Source organism: Danio aesculapii, chromosome 8 (assembly GCF_903798145.1).
Source record: "Danio aesculapii chromosome 8, fDanAes4.1, whole genome shotgun sequence".
Taxonomy (NCBI): domain Eukaryota; kingdom Metazoa; phylum Chordata; class Actinopteri; order Cypriniformes; family Danionidae; genus Danio; species Danio aesculapii.
This window is the reverse complement of record NC_079442.1, coordinates 41,719,830-41,737,292: the sequence shown is the minus strand read 5'-3', so window position 1 is coordinate 41,737,292 and position 17,463 is coordinate 41,719,830. Positions and strand designations below refer to the sequence as shown.

The following is a 17,463-nucleotide window of genomic DNA, read 5'->3' as shown; positions in this document are numbered from 1 at the left end:
TTTATCTTAGCATGGATCTTTTAGTTTGACACTTTTAGGTTATCGTAGATCTTAGCTTAGCACTTTTAGCTTTACATAAATCTTTTAGTTTAACATTTTAGCTTAGCATAGATCTTTTAATTTAGTACTTTTAGCTTGACATGGATATTTTAGCTTAGCACTTGCAGCTTAGCATAGATCTTTTAGCTTAGCACTTTTAGCTTAGCATACATGTTTTAATTTTGTATTTTTAGCTTAGCATAGATCTTTTAAATTGAATGTTTTAGCTTAATATAGATCTTTTAGCTCAGAATAGATCATTGAATGAGAGTAGACTATTAGCATCTCCCTCCAAAAATCATTCCTATTTAAAGCTGGAGTCTTCTGTAGTTACATCATGTACTAAGACCAAGGAAAAAAGGAAAAGTGCTGCAAAACTACTACAGTTGTGGCACGGAACCAAAATTTATTTTATTACGCAGAATAAAGTATAGTTAGTAGTCAGCTAAAGAATTAAAAAGCTTTAAATTTAAATTTCAAATGAACTCTTTTTAAATTTTTTATGAACAAAATGTAAATTATCTAATCCGATTCATTGATTTATGCTAAGCTATGCTAAACGTGCTCCTACCAGACTTCGATTAGATAAATGGATTTAAAAAAGGATAAAACTGAACAGTTTTATTATTTTAAGATGAATAAAAATTCTTATTTACTTTTTACGAAACTGCTGTTTTATTGAATAAAGCAGATATTATATAGGAATTACACTTCAGACTTAAGCAGAAATCTACTATGGCTCATTAAAAGAGTCACAAATCAGATGACACAGACTGGCCTTTTATAAATGAACTCAGGCCTGAACGAGAGCCAGCTTTCAACTCCTAACTGCACTGCTAAATAGGTATTTTATGGCTTAAATAAAAGGTTTTCTATAAATTTGATTTTCCAGTCACCACTCTTAACTTACCATTTTAGGCTCGACTGATTCGGCTGCCTTGGTCATGCCGTCCAGACACTTGCTGACGATGGGTAGAACTTTCCGCTCCACCTCGGTGTAAACACGCATGCTCTCTCTCACCCGGCCCACCCGCCGCTCCTCCATCTCCTGTATCCTCTGAAAACACAAAATACATACATTAAACCTCACATATCACATTGTGAAGTTCAAGATCCATCAGATATAAGTGCCCACATTATGATTTTAAGGACAGAAAAAAACAGGGCTCTTATTCTCTTAATGAGTTATGGGTGCGTTTTGAGCCGAATGTGCATTACACCAATCAGAGACTCATCTCTTATTCCTTTTAAGATTCAGTTGGATCATGCCATGACGCATTTGATATTTACACGATGGCCTTTGTAAGTGGAAAAACTTGAACGCTTCACTAGCAAGAAAGTGGTTAAAGACCATCTACAGAACGAGCCTCTTCCATTTGACCTCATCCTTTTGACTGTGGATTCGGGGAACGGTGGTGGACACACTCCACTTAAGATATCCATTCATTCATTCATTCAGTTTCTTTTCGGCTTAGTTATTAATCCGGGGTCGCTACAGAGAAATGAACCGCCAACTTATCCAGCACATGTTTTACGCAGCGAATGCCCTTCCAGCTGCAACTCATCTCTGGGAAACATCCATACACACTCACTCACACTCATACACTACGGACAATTTAGCCTTCCCAATTCACTTGTAACGCACGTCTTAGGACTGTGGGGGTAACCGAAGCACCCGGAGGAAACCCACGTGAACGCAGGGAGAACATGCAAACTCCACACAGAAAAGCCAACTGACCCAACCGAGGCTCGAACCAGCGACCTTCTTGCTGTGAGGCGACAGCACTACCTACTGCGCCACTGCGTCGCCAAGATATCCATTACATATTTAATTTTGTCATTTTGTTTGTTAAGCACAAAGATTTGTTTCACAACTATTTCTAAATTCAGTCCTAATTTCCAGCATAAGAATAAATAAACATTAACAAAAATGTTATATCCAAAACATGAAACAAATGTATATTGTCATTAATTAACTGGCTACAACAGAGCCGGATTATATTTAAAGATATTTGTGCACTGCTGTCGTCCCTATGTGTGTATTAAGCAATAAGGATGCACATTTTGAAGGCACATAAAACTAAGTAACAAATAAAACCCACACACCACCAACTTTAGACCAGCTTTAGGTGGTCAATGGTCCAGTCTATTTCAAAATATCAACATGCCAACAATATGCCTTAACACACCTCCTTTTCAGACCAGCACATCTATGGGTGCATAACTGGGCACAAATGCATTTGCTACTTAATGTGGCGCAAAACATGAAAATGATACCATGCACTGGGGTAAAACTAGCAAAAATTAATTGCGCCGCATTTGCCCCCAGTTTTAAAGTTGTCAGTTTAAAGCCAAAGCTCTAGAAGTGTACATAATATATAATGTATATAGCCTTAGTTCACAAGGGTACAGTTTGGTGACTGCCAGTTATTGCCAGTTAATCTGATGGGTGTGAAATAAAATGGAGCTGAAAAATAGCCTAACCATTACAATAGGTGTGAAACATTGTGATCTAAAATAATATGGTATAGAAAAATTACATCTTGATAAACTGAAACTTTAAATTTAAAAAGTGAGAAACAAAAATGCCTGATATTCTCTGATACACTTGGACAAAAAAGTATAAAAATCCCCTGACTTACAATGTCTGAAATACACCTTTTGAAATTCCATGATATTCCAGAAATCCTATGATCCATTGTTATGATTGGCAACGATTTAGGACTTCAACCACTTTCCCGAACTAAAAATCCCATAATGCCCAGCACTCACACACCAGTTCTAGATCACCTCTTGATTTCACACACACAGCTGCAGATCATTCCCACTGATTGAGTATAGTTCCATGTTCCTTGCTTCCATGTGTTGCCATGTCTGGTTTTTGATTCTTGGACTGTTTTGGATTTTGATAGTTTTCTGCCTGCCCCAGACCTTTGCCTGTTTCTTGGATTACTCTTTTTGATTGCCATTGCTATTTATGTTTTGACCCCTGTCTGCCTGACCATTCACTAAATAAAGCTGCATGTGAAACTCCATCTCTGTTGCCACGCCTGCATCGTTACAGCCATGGGCACCTAATGTCAAATTTAAGACTTTTTAAGACATTTTTAAGACTAATAAGTATCAAATTTAAGACCTATATCACAATATCAAAAACACACAAAAATGCTAAATCAAAAAATTTGTGGTAAAATAAATGTATTCAAATTGAACAGTATTAAAGACAGGTTAGATGCACCATTGAACTACAGAAAAAACAAACAAACAAACAAACTTCTTAAGGCTGATTATACTTTCCCCTGGCGCCAAATCGCACACCTCACAAAAAGGATGAGGCTTTTATACTTGACATGCTCACCATTGAACTGACAGGGGGCGGTCAAAAGAAACAGACAGTAAAATCAGAGAAGTAGAAAGTTTCCGGAACTACATCATATCATTAATATCATTGAAGATTTTTAAACTAATTATTTTTTAGTATTTTTATAATTTACTATAATGATTATAAAGATTTGTATAACCATTCAAGATTTTTTAAATCAAACTTTGATGCATCACTTGCTTTTGTTCATATCTCAGACAGTTTTACCTATTAAAGTTAAATATTAATGGCAACAGAACATGGATTGCTCTACAATTATATGTTTTATTATGGCAAGAATAAAAGCAAAAAAACAAATAGACTTACTGAAAATACTGACGTTGTGTTTTATTTTGCCTACTCAACAATTTACACATTACTGTCTGGCTAGTTTCTGTCCTCTACTTATAAGCTAAAAAGGCAATAAAGGTCCAACATTCCTGACCATTATCACCAATAAAGCCTAGAAATTGGGCATCAATATATTTTAAACTGATAGGTTCATATTTTCCTTTCCAGTTATCAAAGACATAATTTGATACTTAATTGTAGTTTTGTAACTATTAAATTGTTTTAAATTCACAATTGTAATATATACATCAGTGTAAAACCTATGACAGGTGGAAAAACATTCTGTAATAATAAAACCACCTGGGTCTCCACTTTTGCATGGCCTCTTTTTTTGTTTCAACAAACTTATTCCTCAGCTTTTTCCAAACTTTTACAAAAACTTTAATCCTTTTCCATGGCTGTTGCAATTTCTAGCCAAGAATTATTGGTCATCTGGTTCTCTCTATGATCAAGCATGGACTGATCATAAAGATGTCTATACAGTACAGTCATACTTGTTTCAGACAAAATCTCTTCAAAGTGTTTCATATTCAACTCAATTCAAATGTGGCGCACGCGAACTGTTCGCTCGTGTCTCCAAACATTTCGTGAGCTCCCCCAGCTGAAATCATTCACCCCGCGAGATCAATAACCGAAAGCTGATTGGCAATTGCATGTTCATCTCATTTGTAGTTGTAATGCCGCAAATTACAATTAGATTAGTGAAATAAAGAACTACAACACCACGAAAACCAGGTAACAACAACAAAAAGGAATTTAAATGAGCATTAGATGTAGCGTTACATGGACGTCAGAAAAATAAGACCTGTGCAAAAATATTTAAGACCTAGAACAGTGAATTTAAGACTTTTTAATGCTAAAAATTTAGATTTTAAAATTTGAGACTTTTTAAGACTTTTTAAGACCCCGCGGAAACCCTGACCCTAAAATTAACAGCGAATTTTCATATTCGGGTGAACTGTCCCTTTAAATAGCGTTAAAGAGGCACTTTAAGATTTACAGTATGTCAAAATGAAAAAAAAAAAACGATTAAACATTACATTATTGTAATATGATTAAGATATGACAACCTCAAAACATTCTGAGTGTGCCTCACACAGGTGAGTGGGCTTGACAAACCACCTGTAGAAAACACTCTTTCATCTCTCTGACAATTTAATCAACACTTGCACTAGTTTTGCACATTTGCTCCAGACACTTTCTTACAATCACTCCATATCTCTAAATGAAACATTAAGCATTTATGAAGTGTGCTTCACACAGGTGAGTGGGCTTGACAAAGCACCTGTAGAAACCCTCTTCTCTCACAAATAAAACACTCCCCCTCTTTACCCTAGAACTTAATTCTCCGAGCACGAACAGTTCCTTTGTATAATTAGCCCTTCTTGTGTTTATTGCCTCTTTTTGTTGAATGCCTCCTCAATTGTAAGTTTCTTCAAACAACAGCATCTGCAAATTGACTAAATATAAAAGTGTAAATGTAAAGAGAGTCTCCTACCTGAAAGATGTGTGGTATGAGTGTGTAGTAGTGTTCATGTTGGTCCTTGTTGAATTTCTGCAGGTAGGTCAGGTACTCGTTTTTACTGTCCTCTGCTATCTGATGCCTCATCTGAGCTTGCTGTTTCGCCTACATAGACACATCACAAGAGACACAGAGCCAGAAAGACATTAACATCCCATCTGTAAGGAAGACATCAGAACATAAAGGGCAAGGACTGACAAATAAAACCATCACCTTTATGACACGACACGAGAAGGCAAACACTGAGAGTCAATTAGCAGATTACAGAAAGATAGAAACATGTAGTCGGGTGTCAAGTTTAGATCGATACGGTCAGTAATTTACACACTTAGAGAGTAAAAGAGAGAGAGGACAAACAACGCAAACATCACAGATCGAATACATATAATCAAATGATGTACTCAGAAATTATATATCATGGCTAAAGAGCTGCTTTGTCATTCATTCAGCAGATATGTGGTCTCTTTAATGTATCTTAACTGATATGTAAATGACTTTCAGTACACTATTAACACATCCTACACTTATATCTCAATGGAATTATTTACTTTATACAACGTTTACTGAGGAAACTAAATGAAAATGTGCTTTCTCTGATCAGGCTGTCCACTGGTTTCCCACTCAAATGGCACATGACTATTTTAGTACATTTATATTTTCTAAGATTATCTGTAAAGCAATTAGATATTTTCATATACAGTTGAAGGCAAAATTATTAGCCCTTCTGTGAAATAGTATTTTTTCAAATGTAATCACTGGCCACTTTTTTAGGTACACCTGTCCAGCTGCTTGTTAACGCAACTTTCTTTTCAGCCAATCACATGGCAGCAACTCAATGTATTTAGGCATGTAGACATGGTCAAGACGATCTGTTGCACTTCAAACCGAGCATCATTATGGGAAAGAAAGGTGATTGAAGTGACTTTGAACGTGGCATGGTTGTTGCTGCAAGACAGGCTGGTCTGAGCATTTCAGAAACTGCTGATCTACTGGGATTTTCACGCACAACCATCTCTAGGGTTTACAGAGTATGGTCAGAAAAATATAAAATATCCAGCGAGCGGCAGTTCTGTGGGCACAAATGCCTTGTTGATGCCAGAGGTCAGAGGAGAATGGTCAGACTGGTTCCAGCTGATATAAAGGCAACAGTAACTCAAATAACCACTCGTTACAACTGAGGTATACAGAAGAGCATCTCTGAACACACAACATGTCCAACCTTGAGGCAGATGGGCTACAGCAGCAAAAGACCACGCCGGGTGCCACTCCTGTTAGGTTAAAACAGGAAACTGAGACTACAACTGGCACAGGCTCAACAAAATTGGAAAATAGAAGATTGGAAAAATGTTGCCTGGTCTGATGAGTCACGATTTCTGCTGCAACATTCAGACGGTAGGGTCAGAATTTGGCATCAACAACATGAGAGCATGGATCCATCCTGCCTTATATCAATGGTTCAGGCTGGTGGTGGTGTAATGATGTGGGGGATACTTTTTTGGCACACTTTGAGCCGATTAGTACCAATTGTCAATGCCACAGCCTGAGTATTGTTGCTGACCATGTCCATCCCTTGATGACCACAGTGTACCCATCTTCTGATGGCTACTTCTAGCAGGATAACACAGCCTGTCATAAAGCGTGAATCATCTCAGATTGGTTTATTAAACATGACAATGAGTTCACTGTACTCAAATGGCCTCCACAGTCACAAGATCTCAATCAAATAGAGCTCCTTTGGGATGTGGTGGAACGGTAGATTTGCATCATGGATGTGCAGCCGACAAATCTGCAGCAACTGCGTGATGCTATCAAGTCAATATGGACCAAAATCTCTGAGGAATTTTACCAGTGCCTTGTTGAATCTATGCCATGAAGGATTAAGGCAGTTCTGAAGGCAAAAAGAAGTCCAACCCGTTACTAGTAAGGTGTACCTAATAAAGTGCCGGTGAGTGTATTTCCACATAGCAATAAAATATTTTCAGAGTTTTCCCTATTATATTTGCCTTCTGAAAATTTGTTTCTTTTATTTTGGCTGGAATAAGAGCAGTTTTCTAATATTTTATGTCAATATTATTATCCCCCTTAAGATTTTTTTTATTGGCGATAGAACAAACCACTGCTGTCCAATGACTAGTCTAATTAACTTAATTAAGCCTTTAAATTGCACTGAATACTAATATCTTCCAAAATAACTAATAAAATATTGTGTGCTATAATCATAGCAAAGACAAAATAAATTAGTTATTAGAAATATTACGTAAAAATTAATTATTACATTAAAATGTGTCGTCTCTAGATTAAACAGCACTTGGGAAATCTTCTTAAACAGTATAAAGATGTGTTAAGATTGTAAAATAAATAAATACATTTTAAATCATTTCAACTTTTAATTATTTGAAAGTTAAAACATTTAGTATTGCTTAAAAAATCAATACTAAAACTGTCTTTTTGTCACTTTATGCATCAAATATCTTCATAATGCCATTAATATCACTTCCTGTTCTTTCAAAATTAGAAATGGAAGGTCAAGTTGATTTCCGTGCACTGTGGGAAATTTCACAGGTTGAATACTTCACACTTTACTTAATACAGGATCACAAAAACAATGTACTCCAGAAATAGTGAGTTGGATGATATTATGCACAGTGAAAAAGACAGTGAATGTGATGGCGTACAGACAATGTTTGTAAATACACGCACACACACACACACACACACACACACACACAAATGACAATGAATGTTGAAACTGTTTCAAAACAAAACATCAAAATGGGTCCAAATGAATGGCACCAGACATCCGTTCATCATGCATACTAACTAAACACCTACAGAAGACCAAAAAAGCATTTGCAAACTTAAGTCGCACATAAATTTGTGAACATCATTGCATTAAACACTCAATATACATCCAACTTTGCATATGGGTCGTTGACAAATAGGCAGTAAAGAGTTTTTATTAGTAGAACTAAATATTTTAAAAGAAAAAGTTTTATTTTTATGCAGTTTAAAGTTTGATGTTTGAGAAAATATAAGGGTTACTAACTTTATCAATTCTTTCCGTGTTTGTATTATACTTTATATTGAACTGTACCATAAACGTGTTATAGGGTGACATAGCATGTTTTTAGAATTATATGGATAAAAAAATCAATTCAATTTACTGTTAATCAAAAATGATATCAATTTACTAAAATACTCACATTTATTAATGATTATATGAGGTGTAATTTATTGAACCATGCTTGAGTCTAGAGATTCCCGAACAAAACATTGGCCCATGGTAACCTTTGATTTGGCCCACCATCCCATCTGAGAAGATGAGGAGAATGATGGGGAGGTGGTTGAGGTGAATGCCTTAGACAGAGATCGTCGTTTCAGATTTAACCTGACCTTTTCTTTCTCTATTTTTTGCTGAGCCCCAAAAAAAAGCTCATTTAAATGAAATGTTTCAATTAAATGTTGAAAATAAATGAGATTTTTAAAAATTAATGGATAGAGGACAATCCACAAGACATCAGCGACCCAATCAAGTGTTGGTGGTTTTCCCTGTTGGAGAATTTGTAATTGTAATGGTGGGAAAACCAGCAACAATCAAGACTGCATGATTATATGGTGTCATGGTTTGCAATCAAAAAATATTGTTGTAATGAAATTCATTTGACAAAACAGCCACAAGCATAGTGAAAGGGTCGTAAATTTGCCCAGAGTGTATTGTTGACTTTTTGAAAGTTGTCAAAGCATTTTCCCAAAATATGAGTTAGGGCCACAAGATTCTGGCTAAAATGAGAATCACATTTTTTTTTTTTTTTTTTGCTTAAAGTCAGGATCAGGATTTTCTCACGATTCTGTAGATGAGTAGGCTATTATTACTGTTATTTCTCAAACATGGTAAACAACACTAATAATATTAGGCCTATGTGTAGGTCTACAGTTGGCTAAAATGCTAAAGTTTGTATAGACTTGCAATGGTGGACTTGAACAGACTTTCAATATGTCCTGTTTGTTAATTCACAGTAAAGTGATGACATCAGAATACAATTATTCATAATTCTAAAGTTGAATTATTGTGTTTGAGACATATGCTTGTCATTGACAACATTATTAGACCTTTTTTTTCACTGGTAAAATGAAACATTTGTTATTATCAGATTCCCTCTTGCAATATATTCATCATATAGGCTAGAGTAGTTATACTGACCCTGTAAACATTTATTTTCATGCACAACACTTTGTGTTTGCTATGAAAGAAAAAACATATGAAATGCTTGTCATAATCACAACTCTAAAATGCGATATGATCATGTAAATGATGTGCGCGCTTTCGGTTTCACTTTCACTGCCGAGTGCGGCTCATGTTGTCACTTTGAGAAACAAAACACACATGCAAATCATGTATGCGTTTAGGAGTAAATGATCACTCTGTGCAACAAACTGAACATTATTTACAACTTTATTAGCTGTTATTCACAGCCTATGCAGGTCCTGTTCACTAAAGTTGACATCATTCAGGACACGCGTGCATCTTCTTGGTAGTAAACAAACAACGCGTCAGCTCATGTGTGAATACATCATTACATTAAGACAGAAATGACATTTTTGGATCAATTTTACCTCATAAATACAGTATGTGTCGCTTTTAACACCATTTGGAGGTGTCGGTGTTGCTGAGCAACGTACTGTATATAAAACAATGTGAAGACTTGTGTGTCCGCCTTTACGCTTCTCTCCTGACCTTGAAAATATAATTGGCTGAATCGTACAAAAGCTGAATTAAGATTGTGTATATCTTTTTTCGATTAATCGTGCAGCCCTAATGTGTGTCAAAATAAGATTTGTCACCCAAACACAGAGAAAGTGGAACACAGAGAAAGAACACAGAGATATTTGTGACCCAATTAAGACTCAAAATCGCCCCAGAGTGGATGAAAAAGGGAAATAAATTTGAAAATTACCCATGGCAACTTCAATGTATTACAGTTTGGTATATTTACCTTCGGCCCAGAGCCTTTAATCAAGTTTATGTCCCTTCATAAAGATAAGTTTGGGCATCCCTGCTTGAGACAGTAGTACCACAGGATGGCTTTAAGACTTAAAAACGTAATAACACAGCAGTTTTTATAACAAGAGAACCACGGAGGACAAGAAATTTTAAATACAACACTAATACTAATTATATTCATTTTTTCAGGTGTGACAGTGAAAATGCAGCGTCACATCAACAACCCATATGCAAAAAAATACATATTTTACTCAAGCATTTTAGCTAATTATAGTATAATTGTCTTTTCTTTAGCTGTCATCAGGTTTTGAAATGCACATCTATAGTTGCATCATTTAAATGAAACGGATTGAAATATTTTATCAGCTTGAGCCACTTGATTTAATACTGCATACAATGCAATGAAATCCATGTATTTATTAATAAGCATCTAAATGCTTTTTGGGGCCGCTGCACATTAACAACAGCATGTACATGAACCAGACAGTGTGCACAGACTCTCAGACTCAGGACGTTTTTGTGGTCGACAGTAAATTGTGCAGTAATAGGTATTGATTTTGTGAATTCAGTCTCCGCTGTAACCCTTACAACGTAGCCCATTTTCGCAATCGAAATGCATTTTAACATCAGTCTTCCATGACAAGTCTTATTCTGTACATTTGTACAAGGTGAATACAGGAAAAGGTTCGCTGCAAGCATAGACGTGAACGTAACAGAAGCTAAAAAACGAAAAAACAAAACAAAACCAAAAAAGAAAACAACGAAAATTACGACAAACACTCTTTGCTGATATGGGTAATACACCGAACAACTTAACAAACTCCCCACCGACAAAGACGACTCTTGGTTCAAACCTACCTTGAGAGAACACCGCTTTAAGACATGTTAAAAAACAAAGACAGAGTCAATTAGTGTCACAGACGCACTAATAACAGAAGTTGCTTAAGAAAACATCTACACATGGGCAAAACCAAAGCTGTTTCTTTGGCCTTACAGTCATGACAGGCTGCTGCCATAAAAACTGTCTTTTGTTTCTTATTAAAACTACTTTTAAGGGCTAAGCTTGTTTTCAGTTATAAAGCATTTAAATAATATACATTTTCCTCGTGTTGTTGATTCATTTGCATTAAGTTGCATTTGCAGGTGCATTTTTAATTTGAGAAAATGCTTAGAATTTTATAATTTGCTGTAATCTGTTCATTTTTTATGAGTGAAAACTTTATCTATTTTTATTTCTTTTTTTAATTAATTAGTTTATTTATTTCATTTTTAAAATCTGTTTTTCAGCACTTTGACACAGTTCAGTATGTTTTTACTGTGAAAGAATAACTTTTTTCCTACATTTTTACAGAAGGAACTCTTTAAATCGAATGATTGAAATAAGCAGTTTGAACTGATTTTTAGAAACTAATCAAACTAATAATTTCGTGCAAAACATCTGTCTGAACCTTCTTGTGATTATTCGCAAAACAGACATTGCAATGCCTCTAAAATACATAAAGTACAAACATTCTTTTAATCTCATAATTCAAATTGCTGCTTATTTACATTTTTTAGAAAGATATATAGTTTAAGAAACCCACACTGGAATTAATTTAGTTTCTCTGAATTGGAAAAACAGATATAATGCATTTAAATAAATGCACAATTGACCTAACATCAAAAGGATGTATTAATAATAAATATACTAAGGTGCATATTTGCATGGTTTCTAAAACCTGCCATTGGATTGGAAATTATTATTGAACGAAAATATGATATAAAGATATTATCCAACCCAGGTTCATTATTCATATGTACCCCTATATACATTTCTGGAGTGTTTGAAATACGTCCCAGGAGGTACTTTTTGCAGGTTTTGTTTTTGCCAATACACCATGGGCCGCTCTGTACAATTTTTCAAATCTCAAATTTCTCTCACGAGTGTCATTCATGCCACTGTCACGCCACTGTCGACTGACTGACCGATTTGCCCCACCAACCCCCTTTCCTAAACCCAACCAATAGTGTTTTCAAAAGCACAGATTGACCCGATCACCCCCTTCCCTAAACCCAACCAATAGTGTTTTCAAAAGCACAGATTGACCCGATCACCCTCTTCTCTAAACCCAACCAATAGTGTTTTCAAAAGCACAGATTGACCCGATCACCCCCTTCTCTAAACCCAACCAATAGTGTTTTAAAAAGCAATGTTTGACCCGATCACCCCCTTCTCTAAACCCAACCAAGTGTTTTAAAAAGCAATGATTGACCCTGATTACCCCCTTCTCTAAACCCAACCAATAGTGTTTTCAAAAGCACAGACTGACCCGATCACCCCCTTCTCTAAACCCAACCAATAGTTTTAAAAAGCACAGATTGACCCGATCACCATTTTCTCTAAACCCAACCAATAGTGTTTTCAAAAGAAATGATTGACCCGATCACCCGCTTCTCTAAACCCAACCACAAGTGTTTTCAAAAGCATGGATTGACCCGATCACCCCCTTCTCTAAACCCAACCAATAGTTTTAAAAAGCAATGATTGACCCTGATTACCCCCTTCCCTAAACCCAACCAATAGTGTTTTCAAAAGCACGGATTGACCCGATCACCACCTTCTCTAAACCCAACCAATAGTGTTTTCAAAAGCACGGATTGACCCAATCCCCCCCTTCTCTAAACCCAACCAATAGTGTTTTCAAAAGCACGGATTGACCCAATCCCCCCCTTCTCTAAACCCAACCAATAGTGTTTTCAAAAGCACGGATTGACCCAATCCCCCCCTTCTCTAAACCCAACCAATAGTGTTTTCAAAAGCACGGATTGACCCGATCACCCCCTTCTCTAAACTCAACCAATAGTGTTTTTACAAAAGCAGTCCAAAAAGAGAAAAGCCCTCGGTTGATTTTTACTACGTTTTCAGATCTTAACTCATTCTCACCCTGTTATTTACTTGTTTATTTAATTTTTTGCATTTATTTTTGTTTTACCTGCTTTCTGGAACCATTCTTCGCTGGACTCGAACTCCGTCTACGTGGCCAACTCTTCTCTGCGTCTCAAGTCTGCCGACATACATGGCTAGCTACTGGGCAAACTGGCAGCAGTGGAAAAGCCGTCCACACAGAGGTAGGTGACATACCACCCCATATCATTCGTTTTAAAGACGAAATGCAGCCAAATATAGCTTTGGCTACATAATAAAAGTCTCCAGAAATGTAGACAGCGGTACATTTTCACAATGAGCCTGTGTTAAAATTATCCGTTTATCTAATCAGTCTAATAAAACATCTAAATGACAAATAATAAAGACCTATGAAATATTAGCAAGAATAAAAGTCTTATTTATTGCCTGACCTCCCTGTAAACAAACAGATTATTTTCTTTCCAGTACAAAGAAAGCTGGTGTAGTAGGGTAGGAGCAAGTGAGGTAAAAGGTATGAGGAGGACATGTTCACTCTAACTTTCATAAAGTCGAGCTTGCCATGGGTTATATCACCATCCGTCACCACTGCCTCGTTTCAAAGAGGGATCTTCCACACAGACTCACAGAAAAGGATGAAAGCAGTCATGGAGAATGAGGGTTTGTGAAAGGATCAGTCTCTTCACATGCATGCACACAGGGGATCCATACCTTTTCCACATCTGCTTTAGTAACGTTAATGTCAGCGTCCATCTTGTCAAAGTAATGCTGGGCGCGATCTGCTTCCTTACAGTCTCTCTCAAATCTTCTCTTACTCTGAATAAAACAAACAAACATATATACAAAATTGTCAATGTAAATGTCATCTTTATACTGCTCATTGCAAATGATATGCTTACTGTACACTGAAACAAAAAAGAAGTTGACAACTTTGCTTTATTTTTGTGCTCCTCTCATCTTTCACTAGCTGGCATGGCTAAGCATATTTCAGGTTTTGTATTGACATCTGTTTCATTACGTGGTCATTAATGCTTTGTCTGTTATAACAGATTCTTTGATATGTACTATTTAGTAGTGTTGTCAAAAGTATTGTACCAATTACCAATTTCTACTGAAATTTTAAAAACATTCATTTCTCGCTATCATTTGAGCGCTGTTGAGTGTCTTAAATAACATACGAATATGCGCATCTGGTGTGTGATACTTTCAACTGTCATGTGCGCGCCGTGTCGTGGCTCTGAGCAGTGCATCCGTTGTGCGATGCCCTTAAGAAGCATCAAGGGGTTCTTCAAAGGCACACATTAGTACGCGTTGTGTCACACCATTGCTAAATATTTAATTCTAAACAGCTTTAAGGGATACGGACACAATGATGTCAGGTGTTTGTTCTTGTTGCTTATAGAAAGCAAAGCGCGCAGTGCTGTGCATGCGGTGAGCGACTCTCTTCATCAACGCGCATGATCACATTCATCTAATTTGCTTTAAACTTTAGGGGGGAAACACGTCAAACTTATGACATTTGAGGGCTCATGGAATCAACTTAAAGGTGAGGAATGGACTGTCTTTGACAGCTTGTGACATAATCTGGCACTTTTAGTGAGTACGTTTACATGGACACCAATACTCTGATTTATATATGATTAAGACAATATTCTGATCAAGAGTCTACCACGTAAACAGTGATTTTTGATTATCTTAAAGGACCACAGACACAAACTGCCGAAGGAAACATTTATAGGCTGGTGACGCAATGATGTTTATCTATGTGTTATAACATGTAACAGGGAATCATGAATGTAACATTCAAAAAGCAACTCATGTAAACACCTGAATCATATCATTGTCTTATTCAGATTAAGGCAAATCATTAGATCACTGATGTCCATGTAAAAGTAGTCACAAGCCCCAAATCCAGAAAAAAGGCGTTCCCTGACTTTGATGACAGCCTTTCCACGGGTTAGTAGTAAGCTAATGTAATGTTAATAGCATAATGCAAATCTTGCATTCATGCTAACAAAAAAATGATCAAAAGAAATTTATTAATGCAATTTTAATATATACAATATAAATTGATGTTTACTTTAAACTTATTATAAATATATATTTATATTGTTCATTCATAATGATTAATTTTTTTTGTGTCAATTTTGTGGCTAAAAAGTATCGGTTCAGGCACCGTTTTAAAAATATCGATTTAGCACCGGTATCGAAATAACCCCAAACAATTCCCAACCCTATTGTTCACTGAGTGGAAATACAGATACAAGGACACTGGAGCATTTCAAAGCCATGTCAATTAGCTGGTCTGTCAATAGCTACGTTTCCATTAACCTATTTTTATGCACATTTTGGAGATGCGCATAAAAACAGTTGATGGAAACGCCAAGATGCGCATACATTTTTTAAATGTAGATAAAAACATATACACATAACTGAGTAGGATAAACTTGTTATTCAATAAGAAAAGATGTGCATAAATTACGACGGAAACACTTTTCCCGCCTCTCACACCTTCAGACGCCACCACGCACTCATTGCGTGTCTGCATTGTCTTCTGAGGCGCAAGTCATTTATTAAATAAAGAAATGATTCACGCAGCTTCTCCTACAGCAGCAAATTCCATTTTTACTATTTGGCGCCAGTTAATCAGGAAGTGGTAATTTGTTGTCTTTGACTACTTGGATGGAAATGCTGCTTTACTCGCACGTCTTTTATGCGATATTCCAGTTATAAATTTAATTCGCATCTTTGGATGGAAACAGCTTATGAGATGACACAGCAGTGCTCAAATGATAGCAGGAAATAAACGTTTTCAAAATTTCAGTACCGACTGATATCAAAGTCGATACTTTTGACAACGCTATTACTCAGTATTTACAGCATGTGTTTTTAGCCATCTATGAAGGATGCAGACTGTCAAACACACATGCAGGAGCTCCCATCAGCTGTGTTTTTGAATTTTAAAAAATGTCTATATACAGTTGAAGTCAGCATTATTAGCCCCCCTGAATTATTAGCCCCCTGTTTATTTTTTTCCAAAATTTCTGTTTAACGGAGAGAAGAGTTTTTCAGCACATTTCTAAACATAATAGTTTCAATAACTCATTTCTAATAACTGATTTCTTTTATCTTTGCCATGATGACAGTACATAATATTTAACTAGATATTTTTCAAGACACTTCTATACAGCTTAAAGTGACATTTAAAGGCTCAACTAAGTTAATTCTGTTAACTAGGCAGGTTAGGGTAATTAGGCTAGTTATTGTATAACGATGGTTTGTTCTGTAGACTATCGAAAAAAATATATAGCTTAAAGGGGCTAATAATTTTTACCTTAAAATGGGGTTAAAAAATTAAAAACTGCTTTTATTCAAGCCAAAATAAAACAAATAAGACTTTCTCCAGAAGAAAAAATATTACAGCAAATACTGTGAAAATGTCCTTGCTCTGTTAAACATCATTTGGGAAATATTTAAAAAAGAGAAAACAAAATCAAAGGGGGGCTAATAATTCTGACTTTATCTGTGTGTGAAACTGTCAGCCAATCTCACCAGGAGCGTTTATTTATAAGAAGGGTCAAACAGAATCTGCAGACATTTTTTGCTATTTCTGCTGAGAATTTTGTAAAAAATCTGTGGACTAAAATACCTAATATATGAAATAAAATAATACCTTTTAAACTTTTATCTAATGTTTACAATACAAATTCAATTAGATCCACTTATTTGGTAAACAAAGCAAGTCTCTCATATAATATATTTAAAAGACAGAAAATATTACTTGACAAACTGTATTGTGAATAAATCATATGAACATTTACATACTAGTCAATAATATTACTGTAATTAATTTAAAAACTGAATTAATATAAATTTACACACATTTACACAAGTAAATAAATAAATAGACTCAATGGTGGGCTAAAAATCTGTGGAAATCCCAGATTCCATGTGGCTCTACTTATGAGTCTACATTCCTATTCACACAACATGTTCAGATCAGGGGCATCAAAACTGGACAGAAAATACTGGGCAAATACTTTTGAATTGTGTTTTTTACATGTACAAAATCTTGACAGCATTATAAGTGGACATCATAGGACAGTGTAAAATACACATAAAATAGGCAGTTGATGACTCCTCTAAAACTAGTAGCAGTAGGTTACTGTTGATTGTCTTTAACAGTCACCTGTAGCTCTGGTCACACAAGCATTTATTGTATAAGGCTGCCCAGTCCTAGCTCATATCTCTGCCAGGTAATGAAAGAGAGGCCAATATCAGGAACA

The 17,463-nt window shown here is 35.8% G+C and overlaps 1 protein-coding gene across 2 annotated transcripts in view; it reads right to left on the bottom strand.

The window, feature by feature from the left end:
• Positions 1 to 17,463, bottom strand: part of fnbp1a (formin binding protein 1a) — a 57,664-nt gene that overhangs the window by 19,483 nt on the left and 20,718 nt on the right. For both annotated transcript variants that reach the window (XM_056463999.1, XM_056463998.1), the window contains exons 6-8: positions 13,889 to 13,993; positions 5,250 to 5,378; positions 950 to 1,096 (exon numbers count right to left, since the gene is read on the bottom strand). In XM_056463999.1, coding sequence (XP_056319974.1) covers positions 950 to 1,096; positions 5,250 to 5,378; positions 13,889 to 13,993 — 381 coding nt within the window. The remainder of the gene's footprint in view (positions 1 to 949; positions 1,097 to 5,249; positions 5,379 to 13,888; positions 13,994 to 17,463) is intronic.